General features: G+C 54.2%; 1 protein-coding gene and 1 long non-coding RNA gene across 6 annotated transcripts; one reads left to right on the forward strand and one right to left on the reverse strand.

Annotated features, from left to right (window-relative positions):
• Positions 1-546: 546 nt before the first annotated feature.
• Positions 547-17,841, reverse strand: PLEKHG6 (pleckstrin homology and RhoGEF domain containing G6). 5 transcript variants are annotated; one of them, XM_027967975.2, is made up of 16 exons: positions 17,724-17,841; positions 16,214-16,419; positions 14,897-15,052; positions 13,440-13,604; positions 12,860-12,955; positions 12,572-12,622; positions 12,167-12,316; positions 11,198-11,308; positions 10,949-11,098; positions 10,616-10,753; positions 10,244-10,363; positions 8,889-9,021; positions 8,665-8,780; positions 2,600-2,745; positions 1,218-1,916; positions 547-761 (listed from the first exon to the last, which is right to left on the reverse strand). In XM_027967975.2, the coding sequence occupies exons 2-16, from the start codon at positions 16,349-16,351 to the stop codon at positions 752-754; spliced, it is 2,379 nt and encodes a 792-aa protein (XP_027823776.2). In that variant the 5' UTR covers positions 16,352-16,419; positions 17,724-17,841; the 3' UTR covers positions 547-751. The 5 variants fall into 5 exon arrangements, with proteins under 5 accessions (XP_027823776.2, XP_042103556.1, XP_027823777.1 ...); XM_042247622.2 differs by lacking the exon at positions 17,724-17,841 and adding an exon at positions 17,543-17,647; XM_042247623.2 differs by lacking the exon at positions 547-761 and having other exon boundaries at positions 1,743-1,916; positions 8,665-8,745.
• Positions 5,070-14,315, forward strand: LOC132659634 (uncharacterized). Its single transcript, XR_009600293.1, has 2 exons — positions 5,070-5,269; positions 10,733-14,315. It is a non-coding gene; the product is annotated as an uncharacterized LOC132659634 (long non-coding RNA).
• Positions 17,842-26,588: the final 8,747 nt, after the last annotated feature.

Consider the following 26,588-nt stretch of genomic DNA (forward strand, 5'->3'; position numbering starts at 1 on the left):
TGTCTGTGTGATGTGGAGTGTGTGTACTCGTGAGAGAGGCCGAGTGTGCCCGGAGCCCACGGCAGTGGTTGCGAAGAGGGAGGGGGGGGCACCCTGCCTCATTGCCTGGTTTTTGGACTTGGAGAACCCAGCAAGGCGACTTGGGGACCCTGCGTTGATCCCTGAGCCGGTTTCCGCAGTAGATAAGCCATCTTTGTATCCACTCTGCACATCCACTCATCCACTCTGTACACTAATAGAAACTTTGTCCCCCTGCCTGGACCAGCTCAACTGTCCCCAGGCGGGGGGGAGCACAGAACAATGGGGCCTCCCAAGGGAGCTGTGGACTTCTGTAAATACACTAAAATCCTCCGATTGAAGCTCTGCCCTGGAGGGAGTGGTTTTTCTGAGTGAAGATGCTGTTGTGGGAGGCTGGGGAGGAGGCGGCCAGAGCCCCGATCCTGCTGGGGCACAGATGGAGTGAACCTGTTCTCAGTCTGTCACACCCGCCCTGACCCCCACCCCAGGTTCTCTTTGCTCCGCCCTCATCTAGTGCTGCTTGGACAGTGGTTTTCACGCACAGCTTTATGTGGGGCTTCGGGGTATCTGTGACACATAAAGGTACAGTTCTTGATCCCCAAAGTCCTCTGAGCAGGAGGGGCAGGATGCCTAGGGAAAGGTCCTTGAGGTAGAGTCCCAGGGTGGAGGTGGCGACCAGCATTCATCAGAAGAGATTTCCTCCTGGAGAAATGCTAAGGGTCTTTCGTGTTCCTCACACCTCTCTGAAAGGGAAAGAAGCAGGCATCAGGTAGACATGGGTGAAGAGTGAAGCTAAAGGCCCCTCCCTGCCATGATACCACCACCCCCATTCCTGCCCTCCTGTATTTTCTGCCTTTGCGCAATGGCTGTCATGTCTAAGTCATGTCCACTCTGTGACCTCATGGACTATAGCCCACCAGGCTCCTCTATCCATGGGCTTTTCCAGGCAAGAATACTGGAGCGGGTTGCCATTTCCTTCTGCAGGGGATCTTCCCGACCCAGGGATCAAATTTGTGTCTCCTGCATTGGCAGGTGGATTCTTTACTGCTGATCCACCTGGGAAGCTCTCCTGTGTTGACCCATCTCACCACCACCCCCGCCCCCCACCCCCACCTGACCACCACCTCTTGCATCCCCGCTGGTTCCACACTGGCCTTTCCCTCCACTCCGGCCCAAGCCAGCTTCCGTTCTGCACTTACGACGTGGACAGGGGTGTGTCCAGGTGTACAACATGAGACCCTCGCATCCTCTGCAGTTGGACCCGAGTCAGCTTCCGAGGCCTGCTGTCTCCAGCCTTGGGGACGCCTTCGATCCTTTGACTGGCCAGTTCCTCGCGGATCTCTCGGAGCATATCCTCGGGCCGGAGGGGGTGAGGGGAGGGGGTGTAGTCAGGTCCCTGGAAGAGATACCCCTCTTCTTCTTCGTCCCCTGAGGACTCCCAGGGGCTTTCCTCAGAAGAGTCAGCGTGGGCTGGGGAGGGGCACAGCTGCCCCCGGAGCTGGGCCCTCTGCAAGGTTTCCGCCACCACATTCTCGCCTGCTGAGGTCCGGTCTTCTTCCTCAGACCAGGTCGGTGGGTCTACCCTGGGAAGACTGCCTGCTTTCCGGACACCTTCCTCTGGCAGTACAGGGGCGCTTCGGCGTTGGGGAGCCTGGGGGTCAGAAGGCTGGGGACGCAGAGGGACATCTCGGAGTTCCAGGGTGGAGAAGGTGAGGCGAGGGTCCCGCCGAAGGGCCCTCAAGCGTAGACGGCTCAGCGAGGAGTGGGACTCTTCAGGAGAGCCTGGGATGAGAGTGCCGTAGCCAGGGTCCGAGGTATCATCTGGCACCGAGGGGGCATCTTCATCCATGTCTTCTGTCACCACCAGATGGGGGATGACGGTCGAGGACGCGCAAGCACTACAGTTAATGGCAAGTGGTCAGAGTCAGATGCTGAGGGGTCAAGTTCAAGTCTAGGGAATCTCCCTTGATCTCTCCATTCAGAAATGACCCCTCCTTCAAACTTATTTTGGTCTCACTGTTTGCACTTCATTGATTGTTTTTCTCATCTCACTGGCTAGACCACAAGCTCCTTTAAGCCATTTTAGCCCCTACGTTCGGGTCCAGAAACTTGTTATCAAGTATTTTCTCTTTGCTAAGCTCTGCTGAGTTCTCCCCCAAACCCCACCCCCACCCCCCGCCCATGGATGGAGTCTTTTTTTTCTCTGTAACAAACCATGATGCTCAGCAACTGTGTTATTTTGTGTGAAGCGCTCACATTATCTGTACAGATTTGAACTAGCCGGGTTCCTACAGCCCTGACATTCTGCAAAACCCCTGGCCTGGGGAGCCTATTTCTCTCGAGGAGTTTGCTCCTCTCCTGTCTGTTTCCTTTACCCTGTGCCCACCCAAGGCTGGCTAACCCAAAGGCGGTCCTTTACAGGGCTGGTGCCAAACTATAGTCTGGGTTCCTCAACCAGGTCCCACCCCTGCCACCACCCCCAGCCAAAGTTGTCATTCCTAGCCTCATAGGTTCCCCTTCCTTTCCTCCCAGCCTGCAGCCCCCCTACCCTGGGAGAACTTGTACTCTCTGTGGTTCTTACCTGCCCTCCGTGCTGTTCTGAGAGCCCTCCTGGGAAGGCGTGGAGGGCCTGGTGCTCGGGGACTCCCCATCTTGGTTCCGATAGAGGGCCAAGAGCTCCCTCTTCTGTTGGATATACTCCTCTGCCTTCAGCTTTTGCAGGGTGGCCTGGAGTGCGGAAACATTAAGAGCTCTCCTTTATTGAGCGCCTGTTGTATGCCAGGTACCATGCTAAGTGCTTTACAAATATTATCTTACTTCATCTTCTCCACGACCCTATGAAGCAGATTTTTTTGCTCCTACATTACTCCCAGAACTTCCCTGGTGGCTCAGTGGTAAAGAACCCACCTGCCAATGCAGGAGACTCGGGTTCGATCCCTGGGCCGGGAAGATCCCTTGGAGAAGGAAATGGCAGCCCATCCCAGTTTCTTGCCTGGAGAATCCCATAGACAGAGAGGCCTGGCAGGCTACAGTCCATGGGGTTACAAAAGAGTTGGACATGACTTAGGACTAAACTACAACAACTTTACTCCTGAGAAACAGAGACTCTGAGGTTAAGTAACTACCAAGGTCATGCCTTGAGAAAGTGGGATGGAGCCAAGATTTGAGCTCTTTTTTTTTTTTTAATTTATTTTAGTTGGAGGCTAATTACTTTACAATATTGTAGTGGTTTTTGCCATATATTGATATGAATCAGCCATGGGTTTACAATGTGTTCCCCACCCCGAACCCTCTTCCCACCTCCCTGCCCATCCCATCCATCTGGGTCATCCCAGTGCACCAGCCATGCAATCTTTAAACTATATAAACAGTAATAGCTAACATACACAGTGTTTCAAGGCCTACTTAGCTGTCTTTCTCTAGTCTAACCCACCTTGTTCTCTCTATATACATTTCTGCCCTCAGTTTGGAAGCTGGTGAAAAAATCCTAGGGAAATTGTGCCATGACCTGGAGGCCTGTGGCCACAGGACACAAAATTATCTTTACTTTTTCCTTTTCTCTCCTTGGCCATCAATGAATCATGTCCAGTCTTTCCACATAGTATCTCTTGCACTTGTCGTTTCTTCTCCATTCTTGTTCACATCTATGGGCTTATGGACTCATAATTAGATTACTACAATAACTATCTAACTGGTTTCCATATATCCATCTCTCTTGGACTCAAAAGCTTCTGGCAGCAATATAAAAGATTACATTCATAAAAGTAACGTTTAGTCAAGTAATATCTCCATTCACAAACCTTGACTGGTTTCCTTCTGTTTATTGAGTAACATCCAAATGCTATTGCTGCTAATGCTAAGTCGCTTCAGTCGTGTCTGACTCTGTGCGACCCCATAGACGGTGGCCCACCAGGCTCCCCCGTCCCTGGGATTCTCCAGGCAAGAACACTGGAGTGGGTTGCCATTTCCTTCTCCAATGCATGCAAGTGGAAAGTGAAAGTGAAGTCGCTCAGTCATGTCCGACTAGTATCGACCCCATGGACTGCAGCCTCCTCTGTCCATAGGATTTTCCAGGCAAGAGTACTGGAGTGGAAGATTTGAGCTCTTGAGCTGGTCCTAGGGGTAGGTGGGGGAACAGAAGTGCCCTTTCCCAAGCTGTACCATTCTTCCTGCCTCTCATGCCCCCTTGGCAAGCCCTCTCTCTTGTTTGCTTTTTTCCTTCAAGAAGCCCTTCCTGATTGGTGGTGGTAGTGGCATAATTGCTCTGAATGGTGCTGGATCTTCAGGTTACTCTTCCTCCTACGTGCAGGATGGGCAGGGGTATGCTTTGTCCTGGGCTGAGGACTCTGCCGTCCCTCAGAGATGAGAGCAACATCGTTCCAAGAGGAATGGAAAGAGGATATACCACATTTTGTCCTCCTTAGCATTTTCCTACGGGCACCATCAGAATAAAAGAGTGATGTCTCTCTCTTCTCTGTGAGAAGTTGTTCATAAAGCCCTCCTACATGCATATGGATATTGGATACACCACCTGGCAGGGTGCAAGCATGGATGTTAGCCCATTTTACAGATGAGAAAACAAGACTTAGAAAGATGAGTGGAGTTGAACCAGGCCACACAGGTAGAAAGAAGCCTTTGTGAGTCCTAATTCAATAACCACTATTTTTCAAGGGCAGCCTTAAAGGGTCAAGAATGATCCAAGGACAACTTTTCTCTTGGCGGCAGGGAAAGGCGGCAGCGGAACCCTTGGAGAGGCTAAAGGCGGAGGTTTAGCAAAAAGGCTGTGGTGGCGGCTGCTGCAGGCAGCGCTGGTACCGGCACAGACTGAAACGGCTGTATCACTGTGGAAATATCGAAGGACTTCATGCTGGTGGTTCCAGCCTGAGCCTCACGCCTTCCTTCCCCAAGGGCCAGCAGCTGAGAGATAAAATCTGGTACATCAGGGGGCCGACCACACCCCCAAGCTCTACTCTGATTGGTTGACGCCCATTAAAAAATTTGAATATGCTCCAGCCCCACCCCACGCAGACTTGAAGTACATGAACCGGCAACTCTTAGGCACCAGGACCTTCCCAAAGCCTCTCTAGAAACACAGCGAGGTAAAAGGGAGCTGGGTCTGTACGAGAGACAAGTTGGAGAAACGGATGAACAGAGACAGGAAAATGACCTCAGGCTCCTATTTCCAATTTTCCCGCCCTGGCTTCCTAGTCACTGTCTCCTGCGAGGATTCTCAGCAGTCTCACAAGATTTGGTATGTTGGCCAGGGCCAGGCTGATGGTTCCTGGGGGCAGGAGACCACCACACCAGGCCAGGTCCTGTGACCTGAGTGTGGTGAGGGAAACGAGGTGGGAGGAGCTGGTCTTGGGGTCAGGGCAGCGCTGGGGCAGCCCGCTTGATGTTTGGGACCCAGGGATCCAAACTATATCTCTTGCATCTCCTGCTTTGGCAGGTGGATTCTCTACCACTGATTCACCTGGGAAGCCCCACCCTAGCCCTAACCCAACATTACGAAATGATCCCCAAAGAGTCTAGTTAATAACCATCACCATATGTTGTTACAAACATTTTTTTTCCTTGAGAAAAGGACTTTTTAGGATCTGCTCTCTTAGCAACTTTCATAGTTCATACTTGTCTCTCACCTGAACTCCAGTCTGTTTCCATTTTTCCACAAACCCCCCAAAGCCCTTAAGAGATCTCTGGGCTTTACAGGTGGCTCAGTGGTAAAGAATCCACCTGCCAGTGCAGAAGATGCAAGAGATGTGGGTTCCATCTCTGGGTGGGGAAGATCCCCTAGAGAAGGAAATGGGGGCCCATCCCAGTACTCTTGCCTGGAAAATCCCATGGACAGAGGAGCCTGGCAGGCTACAGTCCCTGGGGTCGCAAAGAGAGTCGGACACGACTGAGCTCACTTGCACTGCTTAGAGATCTCTACTGGGCTGTCCCCTACGACTTCATTTCCAAAGGCTTCTGTTTCAAACTAAACCTCACTACCCCAGCCCTGCCCCACCCAGGAAGCAGCAACTAAACAAACAGGTTTCCCTTTCTGTTGTCTTTGCCAAGGCAGCTTTTCACACAGGAACCTTGCAAGCAAGTCATCCATTGTCCTTGTGGATCTGAGTTACCACGAGCTGCCACCACATTGCCTGCGTAATCTGAATGGTTTCTTTGAATCTTCCCTGTGAGACAAGGACTGTTATTATTTAAGTCCATTTTGCAGGTGAAGAAATGGAAGATCAGCCTCATAACTCCCCCAAGGTCACCCAGTCAGCAAGAGGCAGAGCTGGGGTCTGAACCATGCATTCAATATAGGCTTCTCTTAGTCTCCCTAAGGCTCACCTGTCTCTTCTTTCTTCTTTAGCTGCTTTCTTCTTTTTCGCACCATGTCCCTAAGGCCATGGCACTCAACCTCAATGTTTCATACCCAAACTAGTACGGTAAATCTCCTGCCACCAGTTTCTCCCTCTCCCAGCCCACCTGTCACATGGCCACCTAACAATTCAAGATCAGACAGATTTCACCATGGCCCTCCCTTGCTGAAGAATCTATGGCAACTCTTGTGTCAACCTGGTAACTAAATTCAGACTCATCCAGTCCACACTCTTCTGCAGGCCCTGGGGTCCCTGTAGAACTTGGCCTGTCATCACTGGCTCCACACTAAACCCTTCCCTCCTGACTCAGAAAGCATGCTTACTGTCCCCCACAAATAAATCCAGCCCAATTTCTCCCTTGAGTCTTCTGCCTGGGGTCTTCCCATCCTTAAAGTCCAACTCAAATCTTCCCTCTTCTTTAAAAAAAAAAAGTGTGTTTATTTATTTGGCTGGGTCAGGTCTTAGTTGCAGCATGAAGGATTTTTATTGTGTCATTCGAGATCTTTCACTGTGGCACTCGGGCTCAGTTACCCTGGAGCATGTGAGATCTTAATTCCCAGATCAGGGATTGAACCCACAACCCTCGCATTACAAGGTGACTCCTCAACCACTGGACCACCAGGGAAGTCTGCTTCCCTCTTCTTCAGCCATTCTGCTCCCATAGTGGGTTGAATAGTGGGCCCAGACAGACAGGTCTAGGTCCTGGCTCCCAGAACCTGTGAATGTGGATGACCTTGTTCGGAAGAAGGGTTTCTGCAGATGCGCACAGATTCTAAGTGAAGGATCTCAAGATGAGGTCATCCTGGATTTGGGGCTAATGAGCAGTGTCTAAGAGACAAGAGGGGGATACTGGGACACAGAGACACACAGCGAGCTGGACCATGTGAAGACAGAGGCAGAGAGTGGAGTGATGCTGCCAAAGGTTAGGGAACACTTGGAGCCCCTATGAGCTAGAGGAGGCATTGAAGGATGCCCCCTAGAGCCCTGGAGAGGACACCTTGATTTTCAACTTCCAGCCTCCAGAACTGTGATGGAATACATTTCTGTCATTTTAAGGCACCAAGTGGTAACCAACACAGCTGCGTTTGGGGAACTTCGTTGGTGGTCAAGAGGCTAAGACCCCATGCTCCCAATGCAGGGGGCATCTGGGTTCAATCCCTGGTCAGGGAATGCTGCAACTAACTAAAGATTCCCCATGCCACAACTAAGAACTGGCACAACCAAACAACCAACCAACCAACTAAATAGATAAATATTTTAAAAACTATAGCTCCATTTGGGTCTCACTGCTTTAGAACTCCTCTAGTTTTTGTTGCAGGAATCTTCCCAGGGTCACTCGCTGGGTTAACATTTTCATGGGCTCTATGTCATTTACAGGACAAAGTTCAAGTGCCCCGAGCATGGGATCTGGAGACCATGTGATCTGGCAGGGCACTGCTGCCCTTGTGCTGGATGCCCTGGTAACACCGCCCACTAGGCTGGTGATGGTCTTAACACACACGACTGCTTCCGATTTCCGACCTTCACACACTCTGCTCTCCATCTGAGATGTCTTTCCCACCCACCTCGTTCCCCCAACGTGCCCCAAGAGATCCACCAACTGGGCTCAGACAGTAGCTCCTTTTGAAGCCTTCTCATCATCCCTACCCTCTGCACAGTCCCTGCCCCAGACAACCCCCAGACAGAGTGAGCCACACTGCTCTGTCCCTTCCACACGTTTCTGTTGCGTGTATACTCATTTGTCTAGATAGGCTGTAGCGTGTATTCCGTGAGGGCAGAAATGTCATTTTATACTTTTCTGATTCCCCAGCCCCTTGCCTTTCATACGCAGCAGGTGCCCTGTCTGCTGACTAGAAGCCCAAGTTCAGCAGTTAATTGTTTCACAGCCTCGAAACCTTCAGGGAAGTGTGTCTTGGCTGGCCCAGAGATGGGCACCCAAGCTGGCCAAAAGCTTTTTTCTAGGCTCTTTTTTCTTTTATACTTTTTTTTTTTTCGGCCGTGTCCCATGGTTTGTGGGATTTTAGTTCCCAGACCAGGGACTGAACCCATGCTCTTGGCAGTGAAAGCGCAGAGTCCTATCCATCGGACCACCAGGAAACTCCTTCTGTGCTCTTAAGGATGGTCAAGGCTGTGTCTTCCTCTGAGAGCACACCAGAGGGGCAGAAGTTCTGTTCTGAAGCTGAGTGCTTCTCCCCTAGCTTCTCTCTCCTCTCCTTGATCCTCCCCTCTTGTGTCGAGCTCCAGGGCCCTCCCCAGCCCCACGCCCAGCATCACATACCTGGGCCTGCTGGGTCTTCTCCAGCCACCGGGCCCGGTCGGCAGTGCTGGGACAGTGCACGGTGAGGGCACTGGAGACACACTGGAATTCAGTGAGGTAGATGAGCAGGAAGCTGCCTGGGGGCGGGAAAAGGTCTGCTTCCAGGGCTGGACCTTATCTGATCCCCATCCCACCTCTGCTTCTGTGGCCGATGGGAAGGGAGACAGACTAGAGGAGAGACTTACTGGGATCACGGAGTGGCCGGCACACAAGCTTTTCCAGCATGAGGGGCGGGCGGATAACCTTGGCTTTGTCCGCCTTGCGAGGGGGCTTGGTCACCAGGAGCACATCAGAGAACAGGAACAGGTACACATCCAGCTAAGGGCGTGCAAGGAGAGAGACAAGGGTCAGCTGGAGCAGGGGTGGAGAGAGAGGGGTCAGGCATGGGTGTGCGGGCAACATAGAGCAGCGGGAACTGAGAGCTGGGAGCCCCTCCTTGTGGGCACGTCTCTTTACAGGAAAGAAAGTGGCTGACTTGGGTCACAGCAACCAGCAGAGCAAGGCCAGAACCATCTCCTCTTCCCAACACACACAGAGACACATGGACACACTCACAGAGATAGACACACACACAGAGAAACATATGGACACACACACAAAGACACACACACACATAGAATACAGACATAGACACACACAGAGACACACAGAGAGACATATGGACACACACAGACATAGACACATGCAAAGATACACACAGAGAGACACACAGACACACACACGTAGAATATAGACAGACACAGAGAGACATGGACACACACACACATAGAAACACACAGAAACACACAAACACACATAGACATAGACACACATAGACACACAGACACAAACAGAGACATATGGATACGCAGACACACACACAGACACACAGACACACACACATACACAGACACACACAGACACATGCAGACACAAACACACAGACACACACAGACATAGACACACACAGACACACAGAGAGAGACATATGGACACACAGAGACATAGACACACACAGATACACACAGAGACAACGGACACACAGACATAGACACACATATAGACACACAGACACACACAGAGACATATGGACACGCAGACACACACACATACACAGACACACACATACACAGACACAAATACACAGACACACAGACACACACAAAGACACACACAGACGCAGAGACACATAGACACACACAGACACACAGAGAGAGACATATGGACACACACAGACATAAACACACACACAGACACACATACAAAGATACACACAGAGATACACATGGAATGGACACACATACAGACAGACACACATACACAGAATACAGACATAGACACACACAGACACACACAAAGATATACACAGACACACAGAGAGACACATGGACACACTAGGACACACAGACACTCAGACACGGACACACACACACACACACACACACACACACACACACACACACACAGCCCGCTCCTCCCATTTCCAGCCTCTGATCCAGCCTGGCTCCAGGGCCTCTCCTTTCTTCCTCTTCCCTTCCCTCCCATCCTCCCCGCTCCTCACCTTCCCTTCACGTCCCTCCTTCACACGCGCGGGCCCCTCGAGCAGCAGCTGCCTGGTGTGCTCCGGAGCGACCTCCAGCATGGGGGCCATCAGGTCCAGGGTGGAGAATTGTCGCAGGTTCTGAGGGTGCAGAGAGCAGAGCGGGCACGGAAACCCCGCCCCTTGGAGGAGTGCCTCGGGTTCACCCCGCTAAGCCCGCCCCGGGACCCGCCCCGGGACCCGCCCCCACCCCCAGCACCGCCCCCCCGCACCCCCCACCCCCCCACCTCGAGGAACGATGGCTACACACAGAGCCCTTGGCACCTCTGCCCCTCTCCCTCCCGGCCTGGGGGCCTTACTTTCAAGAAGCCCGCTTCCCTCTGTCTCTCTCACCTTCTCCACCTCCTCGCTGGAGGGCTCCAGCACCTCGTAGGGCCCGATGCGCCGGGCTGCAGCCACCAAGCTCTCCTGCTCTTCGCCCTGGCGCACCTGCTTGTTGATGTGCCGCAGGAATGACTCCATCGCTGCGATCTGGGGGAGCAGGAGCGGAAGGATGCGGAGGAGGACGGCTCGGCGCCTCGCCGGTTCATCCCGCCCACTGAGGACATCAGCGCCACACGGGCACAGACGCACGAGGAAGACCGCGAGGGTTCCCGGAGCTGCGCCCCCACACGCCAGCCCCCGACAGCCCCCTCCTCCCGCAGGGGTCAGTCCTGACGGCCCTACCATGGCGGTCAGGGCCTCCTGGGCCTGGGGCTTGGGGGTCCTCTTGAGCACAGCCTGGAGCAGCAGCGGGTACTTGGTGATGCGCTGGTGGGGCTTGATGAGCAGGTCTCCCAGCATCTGCCTCCCTGAGCGCTTGTGCTTCTCACACCACTGCCAGGGAAGGGGGGCAGGGGTGAGGGACTGTAGGCTACCTTCCTGCCTTGGACCAAGGTCCACCGCGTCCCCCTTCCCCAGCGACTCCTCTCCCACCTGCACGAAGATGTGGAAGAGAGGGTTGTGGTCCTGCTGCTCCCGGGCGTAGGCCATGGTCTGCCTCACTCGCAGGCAGTATAGGACGTAGGGCTGGAAACGCTGGCTGCACTGGATGGAGGGACAAGTGTGGGGATGGGGAGCGGGCAGGGGAAGGTGGGATGAGATACTGGCTCCAGCCCCACACAACACGCAGAGCAGCCTGGCCTAGACCCTTCCTCCAGTGCCTGCCAATCCAGACTCTCCTCCACTTCCAGCCCCTCTCCCTGGACTCCAGGGAGGGGTTGAGGTCCTGAGTGGTTGACCCGCTGCCACCCTTTGAGCTCCATCCTCAGCCCCTGCCATGCCCCGCTGCTCTGGATTTCACCCACCATCAATAATTTAGCAGACGCAGACGGTTGTCAGGATGCTGTAGATCCCATTTCAGCCCAGCTGTGGAGTGGCCACCTGAGGCTTGCCCAGAGTCCTGCCCTGGAGAAGGGGCCCACGGAAGGCCCCCAGGAGACTGTGCCCCACCTCTCTACCCCAACCCAACCGTGCAAGGCCATGCTTCCCTGGCTGGGGAATTGGGCGGAGGTTGGATCCCTAGCCTCTTGCTTGCCAGTGCCCTGTGGTCTTTCATATCCCCTCCGCCAGGTTCCCAAGGGACAAGTCACTAAGGCCCCCATCTTGTTTCCTGATGCTTGTCCCTGAATCTCTGTCCTGGACATCAGATTTCATGATGTGTGTAGCCCTTCCCTGAGACAGTTGCCTCTAGGATGTTCAGAAGCCCAAAGAGCCCTGGAAACAGAGGTCATACTGGTGAAATGAAGGCAGGAGATGAACTGGTATTTGGCGGTAAGGGCAGTGTCTTTGGACTCGCTTGAATCACAGCAGGATTCTGGCGGCAAGGTCTTGGCCTGTGGACAGGACCCCTCGGGGCCCTCCCAGTTCCACCCCATCTGGAAGCGGCCCTTGTCCCCTCCTCACCGTCAGGAAACCGTCCTGCAGGCTGACCGGGTCCAGAGGCTGGCCTGAGGCTCGTGTCTCCTCTAGGGTGGGCCCCAGCACCTCTTCCCAGAAGCTCCGGTGGGCTCGAATCAGGCTGGGGACGTTTCCAAACAGGGTCTCAGCTGACACCTGGGGGAGGGGGTGGCACTCAGCCGTGTGTCTGGGCAGGTGACCCGCGGGCTGCACTGGCCACGGACAGGCAGGCCAGCTGAGCCTGGGTTGGGGGGCTGGAGCAAGAGGCGGAGTGGGGAGGGCGGAAGGCGGTTTCCTAGTAGATGGGGCAGCGGCATTCAGTTCTCTGTGACCTTGCCCCCCCTCCCAGACCCTGGGCTCAGTCCACCCACACCAATCTGTCCCCCCGCCCCACACCGAGTGCTCACTCACTTCCGTCAGCAGACCCACGCGCTGCAAGTTCAGCAAACCCGCAGCTAGGAGCTGGATGCAGGAAGAGAGAGGGTCTTAGTGCCTGGTCTCCTCCTCTCGGACCCCAGCCTCACCCTTCACAGCATTCCCACCCCCATCTTCAGTACCGCAAACCTCTCTCCCAAGACCCTGGGCAGGGGGCTCTAGGTATCCTGCCCCTCCCTCTCCAACAACCCTGCCTTGTCCTGGTCTGGATGATGGGGGATGATGCCAGGGCTGGGGCCGCTGGGTGGGTGGGGGCTGGCTCACATCCGTCATGATCTTGAGCTTCCGCACGTAGATAAGCTCCGTAGTCAGTAGCTCCCACAGGGCCTCCTGCTGGTGGCAGAGCTCCCGGCTCATCTCCTGGGTGGGGATGGGGCTGGTGAACGATGACAAGACCAGCTGCTGCCATCTGCTAAATGCTACCGGATCTGCATCCTAGACAGCCTTTAACCTTCTCTGTCTTCCAGTGTGGAGGGGGTGTTTGTCATCCTCATGTCATGAGGCGACCGAGGCACAGAGAGGCTTGTTGTCTTGTCCAAGGTCTCACTAGTACGTGGCGGGGCCTCACTAGTACAAGGCTGGGCCTCGCTAGTACCTGGCAGGGCCTCGCAGGTACCCGACGGGGCCTTGCTAGTACCCAGTGGGGCCTCACTAGTACCCAGTGGGGTCTCACTAGTACCTGGTGGGGCCTCACTAATACGTGGTCGGGCCTGGATCTGAAGCTTCAGTGACATGGCTCCAAGTGCTGTCCCTGCGGACTCCACTTCCCATGGCCTTTCCCTCCTCCGGGTCAGAGGTGAGGGGGGTGTGTTGTGTGTCTCCAACCCCACGTGGACAGGCTCACCTTGTGCCCAGGCACCAGCTCCTTCCAGGACTTCTCGATGGTCACGCTGTTCTCGCTGCCCTCCCCGATCTCCCAACGCTGCCGGTCCTCCCGCGGAAGGCGGGGCATCCCAAACATGCTGAAGGTATGCAGCCTCACCTGCAGCTCGTGGGCCTTGGTGACTTCCTGGGGGCACCAAGCGGGGATTTGTCCTGGCACCCGGACCACCCGGCCAATGAAGGGCTGTGTGCGTGCATGCATGCGTGTGTGTGAGAGAGCTCATCTTTAGGAGGCTTGATAAGGAGTCTGGAGCCCTTGAGGAGAAAGGAGTCTAGAGCCCTCGAGAAGGAGAAAGGGGTCTGGTGGTCTCAAGGAGAAAAGGACAAACTTTTTACATTGTTTTGTCTTAGTCAGTATAACAGTGTATCTTGCTTGAGGGCATGTTTCCCCTTAACAAGAACCTTCTGACTAATCTTGATATCTTAAGACATATATTGCGGGAGTGAGTCTGGTGAAAGTGAAAGTGAAGTTGCTCAGCCGTGTCCGACTCTTTGCGACCCCATGGACTATAGCCTACCAGGCTCCTCTGTCCATGGGATTTTCCGGGCAAGAATACTGGAGTGGGTTGCCATTTCCTTCTCCAGGAGATCTTCCCAACCCAGGGACTGAAGCCAGGTCTCCCGCATTGTAGGCAGATGCTTTACCGTCTGAGCCACCAGGGAAGTCCATCAGTTCTAACCTTGTTAATTTAAGATGTATGTTGTGGGAGTGGACCTGGTAAAACTCTATAGGGCCCTGATAAGACTAGGGAGGGGACACTCTCCATCCCCCTTCTGATGTCTGTGTCAGAAGCTTTTTCTGTCCCCTTTCACTTTAATAAAACTCTGCTACACAAAAGCTCTTGAGTGATCAAGCCTGGTCCCTGGTCCTGAAGCTAAATCTTCAGAGATCATGAATCTGACATCGTTCACTGTAAGTTATCACATGCGTGTGTGTGTGTGTGTGTGTGTGTGTGTGTGTGTGTGTGTGTGTGTGTGAATGGGAGGTGGCAAGCAGCCCTGAGCATGAGTGGGGACACGCAGACCTGGCAGGGGTGAGGAAGATCAACCCTGGCTGGGATTACAGGGGTCGGCACAAGGCTGGAACCTGTATGGAGAGGTGCCTTGTCTTCAGGGAGGTCCCTGACTCCGGGCTCCCTAGTCAGAAAGACAGCTTCCAGGTCTCTCCTGAGTCAGACCCCTTCAGAGAGACCTTCAGGAGGGGGCCCGAAGGCGGCTTAGGGAACCAGCGGTCCCAGGAATATTTGGACACCTGCCCGTAAAGCGGACATTCTTATGAGACAGCCTGGCTGGGAGATGCTCCCTTGAGAGGATCTCTAGACAGAGCTGCACTTGGCTTCTTGGAGGGGCTCTGGTGTTCTCAGCTCTGATCTCAGCTCAGGCTGGGAGCTCAGTGATGTGAAGAGAGGGACCTCTCACCTTGAGTTTGGGGGAGTGAGGTGTCCCGATCCCAAAGGGACTCCCGTGTGTCTTCTCGGGCTCTGGTTCTCGAAGCCTCAGGGGAGACAGGCGTCGGGCCGGGCCAGAACCCGTGGTGAAGGGGACGTAGCCCTGGAGGAGTCGGCGGCTGGGATCCTGGAGGAAGAGCAGGGGTAGCTCTGGGCGTGCCCCCTTCCCGCAGAGGTCCCAGAGAGGCATAGAGGGGCCCGGCTTAGCTCTGAACAGCGTCCCCTACACCTGCCTGCAAGTTGGGCTGGTTCACCGCTCCCCTAAAACCAGTTTAGTGTGAGCCGCTCCGGCCCTGAGTCACAGTGGCTGCTGCCAGGAAGGCTGCCTAGATGGGCAGGAGCCAGTCGGGCAGGGCAGAGGGGCCGGGGGTACAAGCAGCCTCGTGCAGAGCAGGCGCAGAGGCACGTACGTGACTGGGCTCTGCGTGTGCCCCGGTGTCCCCAGCTCCCGTGTGCTCCCTACACTCTGGCCGTGTATGTGCACAGGGCCCGGTGCATACGCACTCTGCAACCCACGCACGTGGAGGTGAGGGCACACACATGTGTGCCCTCCCATCCCGTTGGGAGTGGCTGCCCTTCTGTGGAAGAAGTTGAGGCTTGGGCTAGCAGTCCCTCCTGGGCAGGCCTGGTCACATTCCTTGACCTGCCTGTGGCCTCACCCCAGAGACTTCCTAGTCTCCCTTCCCGCCCTCAGTGGTGTCCCATGGCCAAACCCTCTTCCAGTCAGACGAGGGATATCCCCAGCTGGAAACAGAATTGACCTCAAGGTGGAGGGAGGCTGAGGGAAAGGCCTCTGGGCCTCCACGCCCCTTTCCTTGGTCAGCGCTGGAGGCCAGCCAGGGGGGTGGAGCCAGGCAGGCCCCCACACCCCTCCCCACCAGTAGAGTAGGGACACCTTGAACCTTTGCTCTTTCTCCAGGCCTGACTCAGAGGAAGGCAGGTCTCAAGGAGCTGCTCACAAGCTCTTCTCTAGTAAAGGCGGGAGTCTGGGAGGCACCAAATCCGGGTTTGGTGACCTCCCACCCCTAGCTCCATGCCTCCGACAGCACCGAGGGCCTGGCCCCTCCTGGCTCTCTGCCTCACCTGCTCCTTCTGTCTGGGGTGAGTGTGGAGTCCCGTGACCCTGGCCCCACACAACCGTCCTCTCCCTCACAATCCAGGAGAGAAGGCGGGGGTGTGGGCTCGGAAGAGTGCCACCAAGGCCTGGCAAGGGGACAGAGACTTGAAAGCCCGGGTGTCCTCCCGCCTGCCCCTCCCAGATCACCTCTGGGGCACGGCCTGGACTCACCAGCAAAAGACCTCCTCGGGGAGAGACATTGCCTGGAGGACTCGTGACCGAGGCCCGATACCTGCCTCCATAGGTCTCAATGCGGGAGGCCACCAGCCCTTGAAGGGGACTCTTATTGGGAGGACCCAAGGCCTGCATCCCTTCTCTCGTGGGTCACCTGCAAAGGCTCATCACTCCACTGTGCAGGGAAAAGGGACCCCCTGAGGCTGCAGAGAGAATATAAGGATCAAAGGGTCAGCCTTGGTTAGTGGAGGGTGCTAGGCTGGAGACAGAGGTGGAGGGGGAGGGGAAGAAAAAGAAGGGAAGGGGAGAGCCCAGTTTGCTTGTTGGGAGAGTACAGTGGCCTCATCAAGGACTTGGTGGGGTTGGGTACACCCCCACATGCTGGGCAGAAATCCCCTTGGAACCATACCCCCTCATTCACATGTACACACTTGGGATACTAGTTCCTGCACTGGCTTCAAAGGATGCTGACATCCTAAAGAGTAGGAGCAAGGGTCACAGGTCCCTGCTTCCTGGGTGCCCCCAGGTGAGGGGAATGCCCCTAGCAACACCCTTCCCTCCCCAGTACACAGGAGTGGGGGTGTGGGTGGGAAGTTGCCGGGGTGGGGGAGGTGGGCAGGGGTGGTGAAGACATCCCGATCTGCCACCTGTTTTTGCACAGCCCACAAGCTAAGAATGGCTGTTTTGCATGTTTAATTAATTGGAAAAGTCAAAAGAAGAATAAATTTAAAAAGTAAATAAAATCATGAAGAAGAAGAATAGTTAACAACACAGGAAGATTATATTCAATTCAAATTTCCATGTCCCTAAGAAAGCACTATGGGATCAAAGACACGTTCCCTGCTTGGCCAGTTGTGACTTCCTCCCTGCTAGCTATGACAGCGACTGCAGCAGCTTCAAAGTCTGAAATATTTACTCTCTGGCAACCCATTCCAGTATCCTTGCCTGGAGAATTCCATGGATAGAGGAACCTGGCAGGCTACATACAGTCCATGGGGTCGCAAAGAGTGGGACACACTGAGTAACACACACACACCCTCTAAAGGAACGCCCCACCCCTTACCTAGACCCTGAGGCCATGGGCAGGTCTTAGACCGCTGGCCTTGGAGATGAGCAGAGAGGGAGCGGGCTCTGTCTAGTTTCGCCAGCCTCTGGAGCTCCTCGGTGAGGCTGGGAGACACGCGGGGGGCTCCCTCCCCTCCCCCTAAAGCTCGGTAGAGGCCTCCCGGCTCTCTGGGTGGGCGGGGCTTGGAGAGGAGAGACCGCCTAAGCAAGCGCTGGTGTGCCTCCAGGTGGGCCCCGGAACCCCGCTCCGCCTCCCCTTACCTTTCCTCTGATTTGTGAGCAGGGGAGAGCAGCGTTCCTTGCCTCCCAATAACCCCTCCCTCCTTGGGCTCCGAGTCCCTCTCCCCGCAGCCTCGGGTCCTTTCTGAGCTTTGACCCGCTTCCCTTCCTCTGGGCCCCGCGCCCCCCGCCTCCCGTCCCGCCCCGCCCTCCCGCCCCTCACCTGTGCCCGCAGGTGTCCCGGCGCCCGCTGCCCGCGCCGCCAGCCCCGCGGTCTCCGACGACGACTCCCCGGGCGATGCGCGCCCCGCGGCCCGGCCGGGTCTGGGACCGAGCGGCCCGCAGGACCCGGGCTGCGCGGAGCCGGGCAGAGAGTGCGGGGGCGGGGCGGGGGCGGGGCGGCAGGCTGGCTCCTCCCTCTCCCGCGGGCATCCGACCCGCCGCGCAGCGGGCGCCCTCGGTCCCTGGGCACCGGGCACCTCGCTCCGCAGGGCTCCCTCCTCTCTTCCCCTCGTCCCTGAAGTCGCCACCCGCCCCCCAGTCCGGCCTGTCACCCTCGCGCGCTGCCCTCCGGGTCGGCGGTGGTAACGACCGAGTGACCCGCTGCAGGTGCCCACCCCTCGGGCTCGTCTTCCTCCTTTAACCAGTCAGGAGAGCAGGACCGGCAGCAGAAGGGGCCTCGCGGATCAGGGACCCCCGGGGCACTGCCCCCTTCTGGAAGCGAAGTCCAAAGTGCGACCCTTATCTATGCTCGTCGGCTCCAGCCATCTGGTGGAAGGTTGGACTTCACCTTTGCTCCGGGGATGGCGCCTGATGCCAGGCTGAGGCTGGCCCAACACTTCTCCTACTAACCAAGTCTGGGGGTGGGCGGACCCCACTCTTAACTGGCAAACAGCCACACTCCCGCCTTCTGGAGGGCGTCTGAGCACCTGCGGCCACTAATAAAACAGACACTGTTCAAGGAGGGCACACTTCACATTCCCAAGTCAGGACACATAGTCTGACAGAAACACTGGATATCAAGAATCAGGAGTGTCCATAGACGGGCGGTCACTGTCATCTCACACTCCGGGAGCCGAAGACCCGAGGGTGGGAGGGAGGGGGGGCAGGTCTGAATGCAATGGCTCCAGCCCTCCACGGTGTCCTGTGGTCTTCCTCCTGTGAGTCAGCTGTGCGGTGATATATGGACACTTTCTCTGCTTTCAAAAGCTCGCTCTCTCATTGTATCGCTGGCATACTGAACCCAGCAGTGATCTCAGGTGTTCCAGTCCTTGCTGACTGTGACGGCTCTGTTTGATGTGGAAGAGGGATCTTTATCCTTTGATACTTTCTAATTTCGTCCACCTTCCTCCTATTTGCCCTCCAAGTATTCTCTTGTTCTGAGCTTGCTGTGATGTGATTGCTCTTGCAGTTCAGAAGAGCTGTTGGTACCTCTAGCTGTATACATCCTTACCTCCTGCTTCCTGCTTTCCAGTTGATTAGGACCAGTTTTAGGGAGAGCAGTAGGATGGGGCAGGAACTGGGATGGAGAGAAGCCGTTTTCCCATTCGTGTGTGTGTGCATGTTAAAGATGGAGAGAGAGACCCAGAGATAACAAGACTAGCCATGAGGGAAAGACAGCCAGTAAACAGGAGGTGGTGATTACTGGCAGTATAAAATGACACCCCAGACACTGCTGGTGCCAAGGATGCCCTCCCAGGTCTCCAGGAAGGAAGTGGAGGGAGTAAGAATGGAATTGAAATTGAGAGACCAGAGGCAAGCCTGGACTTACAGGCTCTGGGGAGAGCTGGCTGGACTGGCCCAGTGGACATGAGGGTGTTAACCCTTTCACTTCCCTCTAGGCTGAGATCCAATCTCCACCAGCCACTGCCCCAGGGCCTGTCCTCCGCCCCTCTGGGAGGCAAGGTTCCCAGGGAAAGCTGGAGCCTAGAAGCTGGAGGAGTGGCCGGCAGGAGTGTGTGGGCTGGGAGGTGGGACTCCTGAGTTCTGTTTATTCTACTCTGGCCTCCTTAGATGGTTCTTCTCACAGTCTCCCTGTCCTTCGGTGCTGTGGAGAAAAGACCCCTGCCTGTGATAGGCTGAGAGGGGAACACGACTCAGGGGGCTGAGTGTGGCCTAAAGACTTGAGAGATTGGCGGGTTGGCCTCTACTGAGTGGAGCTGGGGTGGGGGTGGGGACACCTGGAAAGTGTCTTTCTTCCTGGCAGACCCCTGCCTTCCCTTAGACCCCTCCCTCTTTTTTTTTTTTTTTTTTTTGGCTGTACCACACAGCTTTCAGCATCTCAGTTCCCTGACCAGGGATTGAAGCTGCACCCTCAGCAGTGAAAGTGCAGAGTCCTAACTGGTGGACCACCAGGGAAGTCCCCCGGCTTGAGTCCCATTTCTCCTCTGAGCCTCGGTTTCTGCCCCAGTGCAGATGACCCCATCAAGTCCCCAGCTGGACCCCGCAGCTAACGAGGTGTCATCTATCCAGGAGCGGAGCTCTGAGGACCAAAAGGGTCTGTCCAGTACAGCATGAGAGTAACTTCTGGGGCTGGCGTAGGGAACCCCAAGTCCCTCCTGCCTTTCCTCACAGGTGGGAAGGTCAGGGAGATTGCCCTGATCCCTGAACTCTGCCCAGCCCACACCTCTCAGGGCGGGGTGGGGGCTATCTGGGTTAGTGAGGTGCTGGCAGGCACCAGCAGCCAGGCAGCTGATCGGAGGCGTGTCCTTCTCTAGGCAGAGCTGGGAAGGGTGAGGTTGGGCGGGGGAGCTGAGGGTTCCAGCTGGGAGGCACCAAGTCACGTGAGACAGATAAAACCAGGAGGCCAGGCCAAGGGGCACAGCTGATGGCGCCTTAGATGGGAACTGGTGCCCTCCCTCCCTAGGCCACTTACTGGCAGTGTTCTCTGTGCCAAGGTGCGAGGGGTATATAGAATACGCATTCTTATTATGAATTTCCATATTGAACAGTACAGGCTTCCCTGTACTGCCCTATAGTTCAGCTGGTAAAGAATCTGCCTGCAATACAGGAGATCCTGGTTCGATTCCTGGGTTGGGAAGATCCCCTGGAGAAGGGCATGGCAACCCACTCCAGTATTCTTGCCTGGAGAATCTCATGGACAGAGGAGCCTGGAGGACTACAGTCCATGGGATTGCAAAGAGTCGGACATGACTTAGTGACTGAACCACCACCACCCGCTCCAGTGTTCTCGGGCTTTCCCTGGTGGCTCAGGCAGTAAGAATCTGCCTGCCACGCAGGGGACCTGGGTCCAATCCCTGGGTTGGGGTGATCCCCCGGAGAAGGGCATGGCAACCCACCCCAGTATTCTGGCCTGGAGAATCCCCATGGACAGAGGAGCCTGGCAGGCTACAGTCCATGGGGTCGCAAAGAGTTGGACATGCCTGAGCGACTAAGCACAGCACAGCAGCATTCCTATTAGGGAGATAGCCCCTGACTTTCAGGAGATTACAAAAGAACGGGGAGCCACACAGACTAGTGGGGAACATTGGTATGTAAGTTACATGTAAGGAATGAACCAAGAGCTGTGGGAGGGACTAATAACTACATAGGGCAGCCAGGGAAGGCTTTGTAGAGGAGGCGAATGCTGTGCTGGGGCTTTGAAGATAACTAGGAGCTTGCTAGGTAGAGTAGGAGGGAAGGGCATTTCTGGAGGAGGGAATGGCATGAAGGAAGACAAAGTGTTTAGAAAGGAAGGGGAAGGGACTTCCCTGGGGGTCCAGTGGTTAAGAATCCTCCTTCCAAGGGGATGCTGATCCAGATTACGTGACCAAGGTCCCACATGTCTCTGGGCAACTCAGCCCTTGCACCACAACCAGAGTGCCCTTGAGCTGCGACGAAGACCCAGCACAGACAGAAGAAAAACAGAGAGAGAGAAAGTGGGGAAGGGCAGGACTCCCAAAGGCCTCCTGAGAGTCTGCCCTGACGGCCTCCTGGGGACATCGCCCCCTCCCAGCTGCTGATTTCTGGGTGGTGGCTTGAGAGGACTAGCTTCTTCCTGGTGTTCAAAGACCTCAAATGTATGGTCCCGGGTATGCTTCCTGCCTTTCACCTGCTGCTGCTCTTCTTTGTCCCTGGACCGTCCACTTCCTCTGAATCCACATCAGCTTCCCTGGCTCCATGAACTTGCTCAAGCACATCCCCCTGACCGGCATAGATATTGCTTTTGACCCCTTGTCCCCCCATCTCCACTTCCACTTCTTTCAATATCCTGCTTCCTTCAGTACATTTTCCTGACAGTTCCTCAGCCAGAGCAATCACTTTCTTTCCTGCTTTCAATGCCTTGGCCACCAAGCTCCTTTGAAAAGCGCCACCTAATCTTGCTGTTGTGGGCATAGGTGCCCACGGCCCTCACTGGACTCCTGGCTCCTTGGGGGCTGGGACACCCTAGCACAGGGGCTGGTGCAGGCCTAGCATTGCTGTCTGTGGAGTTGAATGGCCTTGACTTACTAAAGGACCCAGATAGAATGAACTTGTAGGTGGAAAGTCATATCTCTGCTCCTGCCGAAGTAACCACCTTTGTTTTTTAAATACTTGGAATGCTTCCCTAAATTCGTTGGGGCATTCCTGGTTCATTAGTGAAGCTTCAGCGTCTCCTCAGTGGCGCTCATCTAAAGGCTCCTGGCTCCTTGAGACAACCACCACACATAGGTTTTACCTCACACACCAATTCTGATGGATTAATAGTGGAGTCTTCTAGAATATTTTGTCCAGCGCTTCCCTGGTGGCTCAGTGGTAAAGAATCCTCATGCTAATACAGGAGACACGGGTTCGATCCCTGGGTTGGGAGGATCCCCTGGAGAAGGAAATGGCAAACCACTCCAGTATTCTTGCCTGGAAAATTCCATGGCCAGAGGAGGCTGGTGGGCTACAGTCCATGGGGTCGCAGAGTTGGACACATCTGAGTCAAGCACGCAGCAAGCACCTCTCCCCAGAGGGCCCTGGTCTCCCCTAGTGGCAATCTTTGGAAGTGCAGTTAGATTTTACCTGGTCTGCGGGGGCCAGGAGTGGCCAGGCCCCCACGCCCTGGCCTTTCTCAGTGAGATGGCAGCTGTGTGGTCTCACAACTCCGTGCAGGAAGGCTGCCTAACGTCCTCGGCAGATGGTCCTCCCTGCTGCCCGATGACCGCCAGCAAGGCTGTTGCCCAGGTTGTCCCTTTGTTCCCGCAGCTCTGATCTGTGACAACCCCTTCCTCCAAGTAGTCATTTGATTTCCTCCCTCAGGTCTGGACTGACAGTGGGTGTCTACCTGCTCAGCCTGAGTGACTCAGAAGCACGCAGAATGAAGAATTTTAAGGCTCTGGGTCAGTCTTTGCAAAAGTTTTCAAAGTGAGAGTAGCTCACAACCCCCAACCTCGGTCAGCTTCTATAAGCACTATAGCCCTTGTCACGAGTCCAGGCTCACAGCCAGCTCTTCCTCGTGAAATACACAAAATATATGAGTATTTTGAGGTTCATTTGCCCAGAGACATTGACTGTCAGCCCATCTCATTATGACGCATCTTGCCCAGCCTGGGAAGGTGGGCAGCTCTTTCACTCCTAAAGCAGACGCTAGCACAACAGTCCTAAATCATTATTTATAATTTGATTTGACAACCCTGAATTTCAGGAAGTTCTTTCTCATCTCTGACCCAAATACCTCCTGCTCGAGCTTAAAGTAATTTCCTCATGTTCAGGGGAATATCTGTCTCTGTATCATGGGCCCCTTTTTGGATAATTGAACTACAATTTGGGTCACAGTTTGTGGCTTCCCAGGTGTCGCTAGTGTTAAAGAATCCAGCTGCTAATGCAGGAGACTTAAAACACACTGGTTTGATCCCTGGGTTGGGAAGATCCCCTGGAGAAGGAAATGGCAACCCACTCCAGTATTCTTGCCTGGAGAATTCCACGGACAGAAGAGCCTGGCGGGCTACAGGCCATAAAGTCACAAAGAATTGGACACGACTGAAGCGACTTAGCAAGCACACTTGGGTCGTTGTAGCAGCATCCTGAAGCCTTGGACCCACTCCCCATCCTTCAGAGACTTAGATTCTCAGTTTGGGGTCACATGGGCAGCCCCAAGGTCTCAAGAACCATCCTATGTGCCTGGCACCATGTTCAGTGGGACCAGTTAGCTCTCTTCCCTGCATAACCCAGTGGAGCGGGGCTGCCTGTATTAGCCCACTTGATAGATACAAAAACGAGACTCAGAGGTAAAGCCCCTTGGCCAAGGACATGAAGCCAGTATGTGGAACAGCACATGGAACATCCAACAAGGCTTCAGGGCGGGCACTGGTCCAAGCACTAGCCTCACAGGAGATCTCTGTGAGCATTCTAGAGAGATGTCTTCTCTGACCTCGCCCCCGTTTCATCCCCATTTTATGCTCGTCCCACGTGGCACTTGTGGTAAAGAACCTGTCTGCCAATGCAGGAGACTTAAGAGACATGGACTTGATCCTGGGTCAGGAGGACCCCCTGGAGGAGGATATGGCAACCCACTCCAGTGTTCTTGCTTGGACAATCCCATGGACAGAGACTTGTGGGCTGCAGTCCATGGGGTTGCAGAGAATTGGACACGACTGGACACATAAGCGTTATGTTCATCTCTACCCTGATTCTGCATTGATCCTTTGCATCTGCCTAGATGACCTTCAGTTGTGGCCCTATGTGTTCCTTACAGTCTTTGTTCAAAGGCAGGCCCTTCACAAGGGCTTTTGGGGCAGGTGAATTTGACTTCTCCGAGTCTCCATCCTTGTATGTAAAATGAGGCTAATAATACTAATTTTGGGGTCATTATGATAATAACAGCTAGCTTTTTATTAGAGCAATTACTAGGTGCAGGCATAATTTAGCACTCGACGTGTGTCATTTCATTTAATCCTCACCAAAACCCTTCGAGTTAGATATTAACCTCATTATAACAGATGAGGAAACAGGCTTGGAGAGGTTACATAACATGCTCACGAGGACAAAGTTAGCAAGAGGAGAAGCCAGGATTTGAACTCAAGTTGTATGGCCCCAAAGCCTGCACCTCTCACCTCTTCCCTGTAGAAAATCAATGGGTTACTGTGGATAAGCCTGTCGTGAGATGGTGAAGGACAGGGAAGCCTGGCATGCTGCAGTCCATGGGGTTGCAAAAGGTCGGGCATGACTTAGCGACTGAACTGAACTTAACTGAAAGCCTGCCGTGGGGCTAGGAAACCAGAGGAAACTGCCTGCCTTGTTTCCATCTGAAAGTTTGTCTCAGCATTCAAAGAGACAGAAGTCTCCTTTCTGAAGCCTTGAGAAGTGATGCTGGCCTTTGCTCAGGGCTGTCCTGAAGCACAGGGCCCTGCAGCTCACCACCAGCACTGCTTCCTTGAAAAAACAAAGCATCTTCACGGGATTTTGCTGTTGGTCTAGGGGTTAAGACTCCACGCTTCCACTGCTGGGGAAATGGGTTCAATCCCTGGTTGGGGAACTAAGATCCCGCGTGCTGAGAGGCACAGCCAAAAATCATCTTCATATATCACCCCACCCCCCAAATATCACTCCTCACATCTGTTCAGCCTCTCTGCTCTGTCTCCTCAAAAGCCCTCTTCCTGATCATCCGTCCTGGAGCTACATCCTCTTGCTGTTATAAAGCCACTTGCCCTGGTCCTCTGGCAGATTTTTCTGGGAAGCCACTGTGCTCAAAAGCAGGTAGTCAACTCCCATGAGGATGGAAGATGCTTGTCTTGGTATCCGGACTCTGGGTGCATCCAAGGCTGATGGGAAACCCTAGTGGGCTGAGGGGCCAACCAAGAGGGGATTTAGAGAACTACCTTCCTCACGGGCCTCTGTCCCATCTCCCTTTTCCTTCCCCTCCTCCAGTCCCGGTGGAGGGATGAATGCAGAGTTATTCGATCATCCTGACTCATCCAGTTCTGCACATTCTGCACAACTCAGATTGATTCCCACCCAGCCATCAGACCCCTCCAGTCCCCGCGCCCTCTCCCACCTTTGATTCCTGTTGTTTTTGCCACCTCCGCCTCTCACCCTGCCCTCGCTGTTACCAGACTTTCCATGGTGGGTGTGCATCTCCTTAACTAGGCTGTGTGCTCCTTCAGAGAGGCAGCAACAGCACAGTCGTCTAGCTCAGGTGTGGAGTTGGGCAGCCTTGGTTTGAATCCTAATTCTGACACTTTGGCTATGTGGCCTGGGCAAGTTATTTAATCTCTGTGTCTCTGAATCTTCACAACGGAAGCATCTATCTCATATGATTGTATGAGGACCAACTGAAAGTGTTGAAAAAGTGAAAGTGTAAGTCGCTCAGTCGTGTCTGACTCTTTGTGACCCCATGCCCTGTAGCCCACCAGGCTCCTCTGTCCATGGGGATTCTCCAGGCAAGAATACTGGAGTGGGTTGCCATTCCCTGCCCCTAGGGGGTCTTTCCAACCCAGGGATCGAACCCAGATCTCCTGCATTGCAGGCGGATTCTTTACCATCTGAGTCACCAGGGACCAAGTGAGTTAATATTAAAAAGCACTTAGAATGTGACCTGACATTGTATGCTCAATACAAATTTATAATATAAATAAAATGCAGCAATGGACAAATAATTAATTACTGTTGGAATAATTAGGCTTCAGAGCAAATTAACAACAAGAAGAGAAGATACTACAATACTAGTAAGTGGCATTCTTGCAAAATATGTATTTAATGATTGTTGTTAAATGCATTCTTTACAGGAGAATCACATCACGGTGCTGTTAAAAGTTAATCTAACAAGGACACAGTAGGAATAAACAAATGAGCTGAGAAATGACTGATGATTGACCAACAGGAGATGACCCAGCAAGCAGGAGCCATGTATCCAAATTAAAAAAAAAAGAAAAAAAAAGATTTTCCATTATTCAGTAATTTAGGGGCCAAAGTTAATGAAAAAATTTTCTGTAAGTCATTAAATGTTTGTAAAAATATAAAACACTGAAATGCCTCTGATACACGTCCCTTTAATTTAAAGACCTCAAGTAATAGCTCAGTTGGTAAAGAAGCCACTTGCAATGCAGGAGACTTTGGTTCGATTCCTGGGTCACGCAGATCCGCTGGAGAAGGGGTAGGCTCCCCACTTGAGCATTCTTGGGCTTCC

This window comes from Ovis aries, chromosome 3 (genome assembly GCF_016772045.2).
Source record: "Ovis aries strain OAR_USU_Benz2616 breed Rambouillet chromosome 3, ARS-UI_Ramb_v3.0, whole genome shotgun sequence".
In the NCBI taxonomy this organism is placed as follows: Eukaryota; Metazoa; Chordata; class Mammalia; order Artiodactyla; family Bovidae; genus Ovis; species Ovis aries.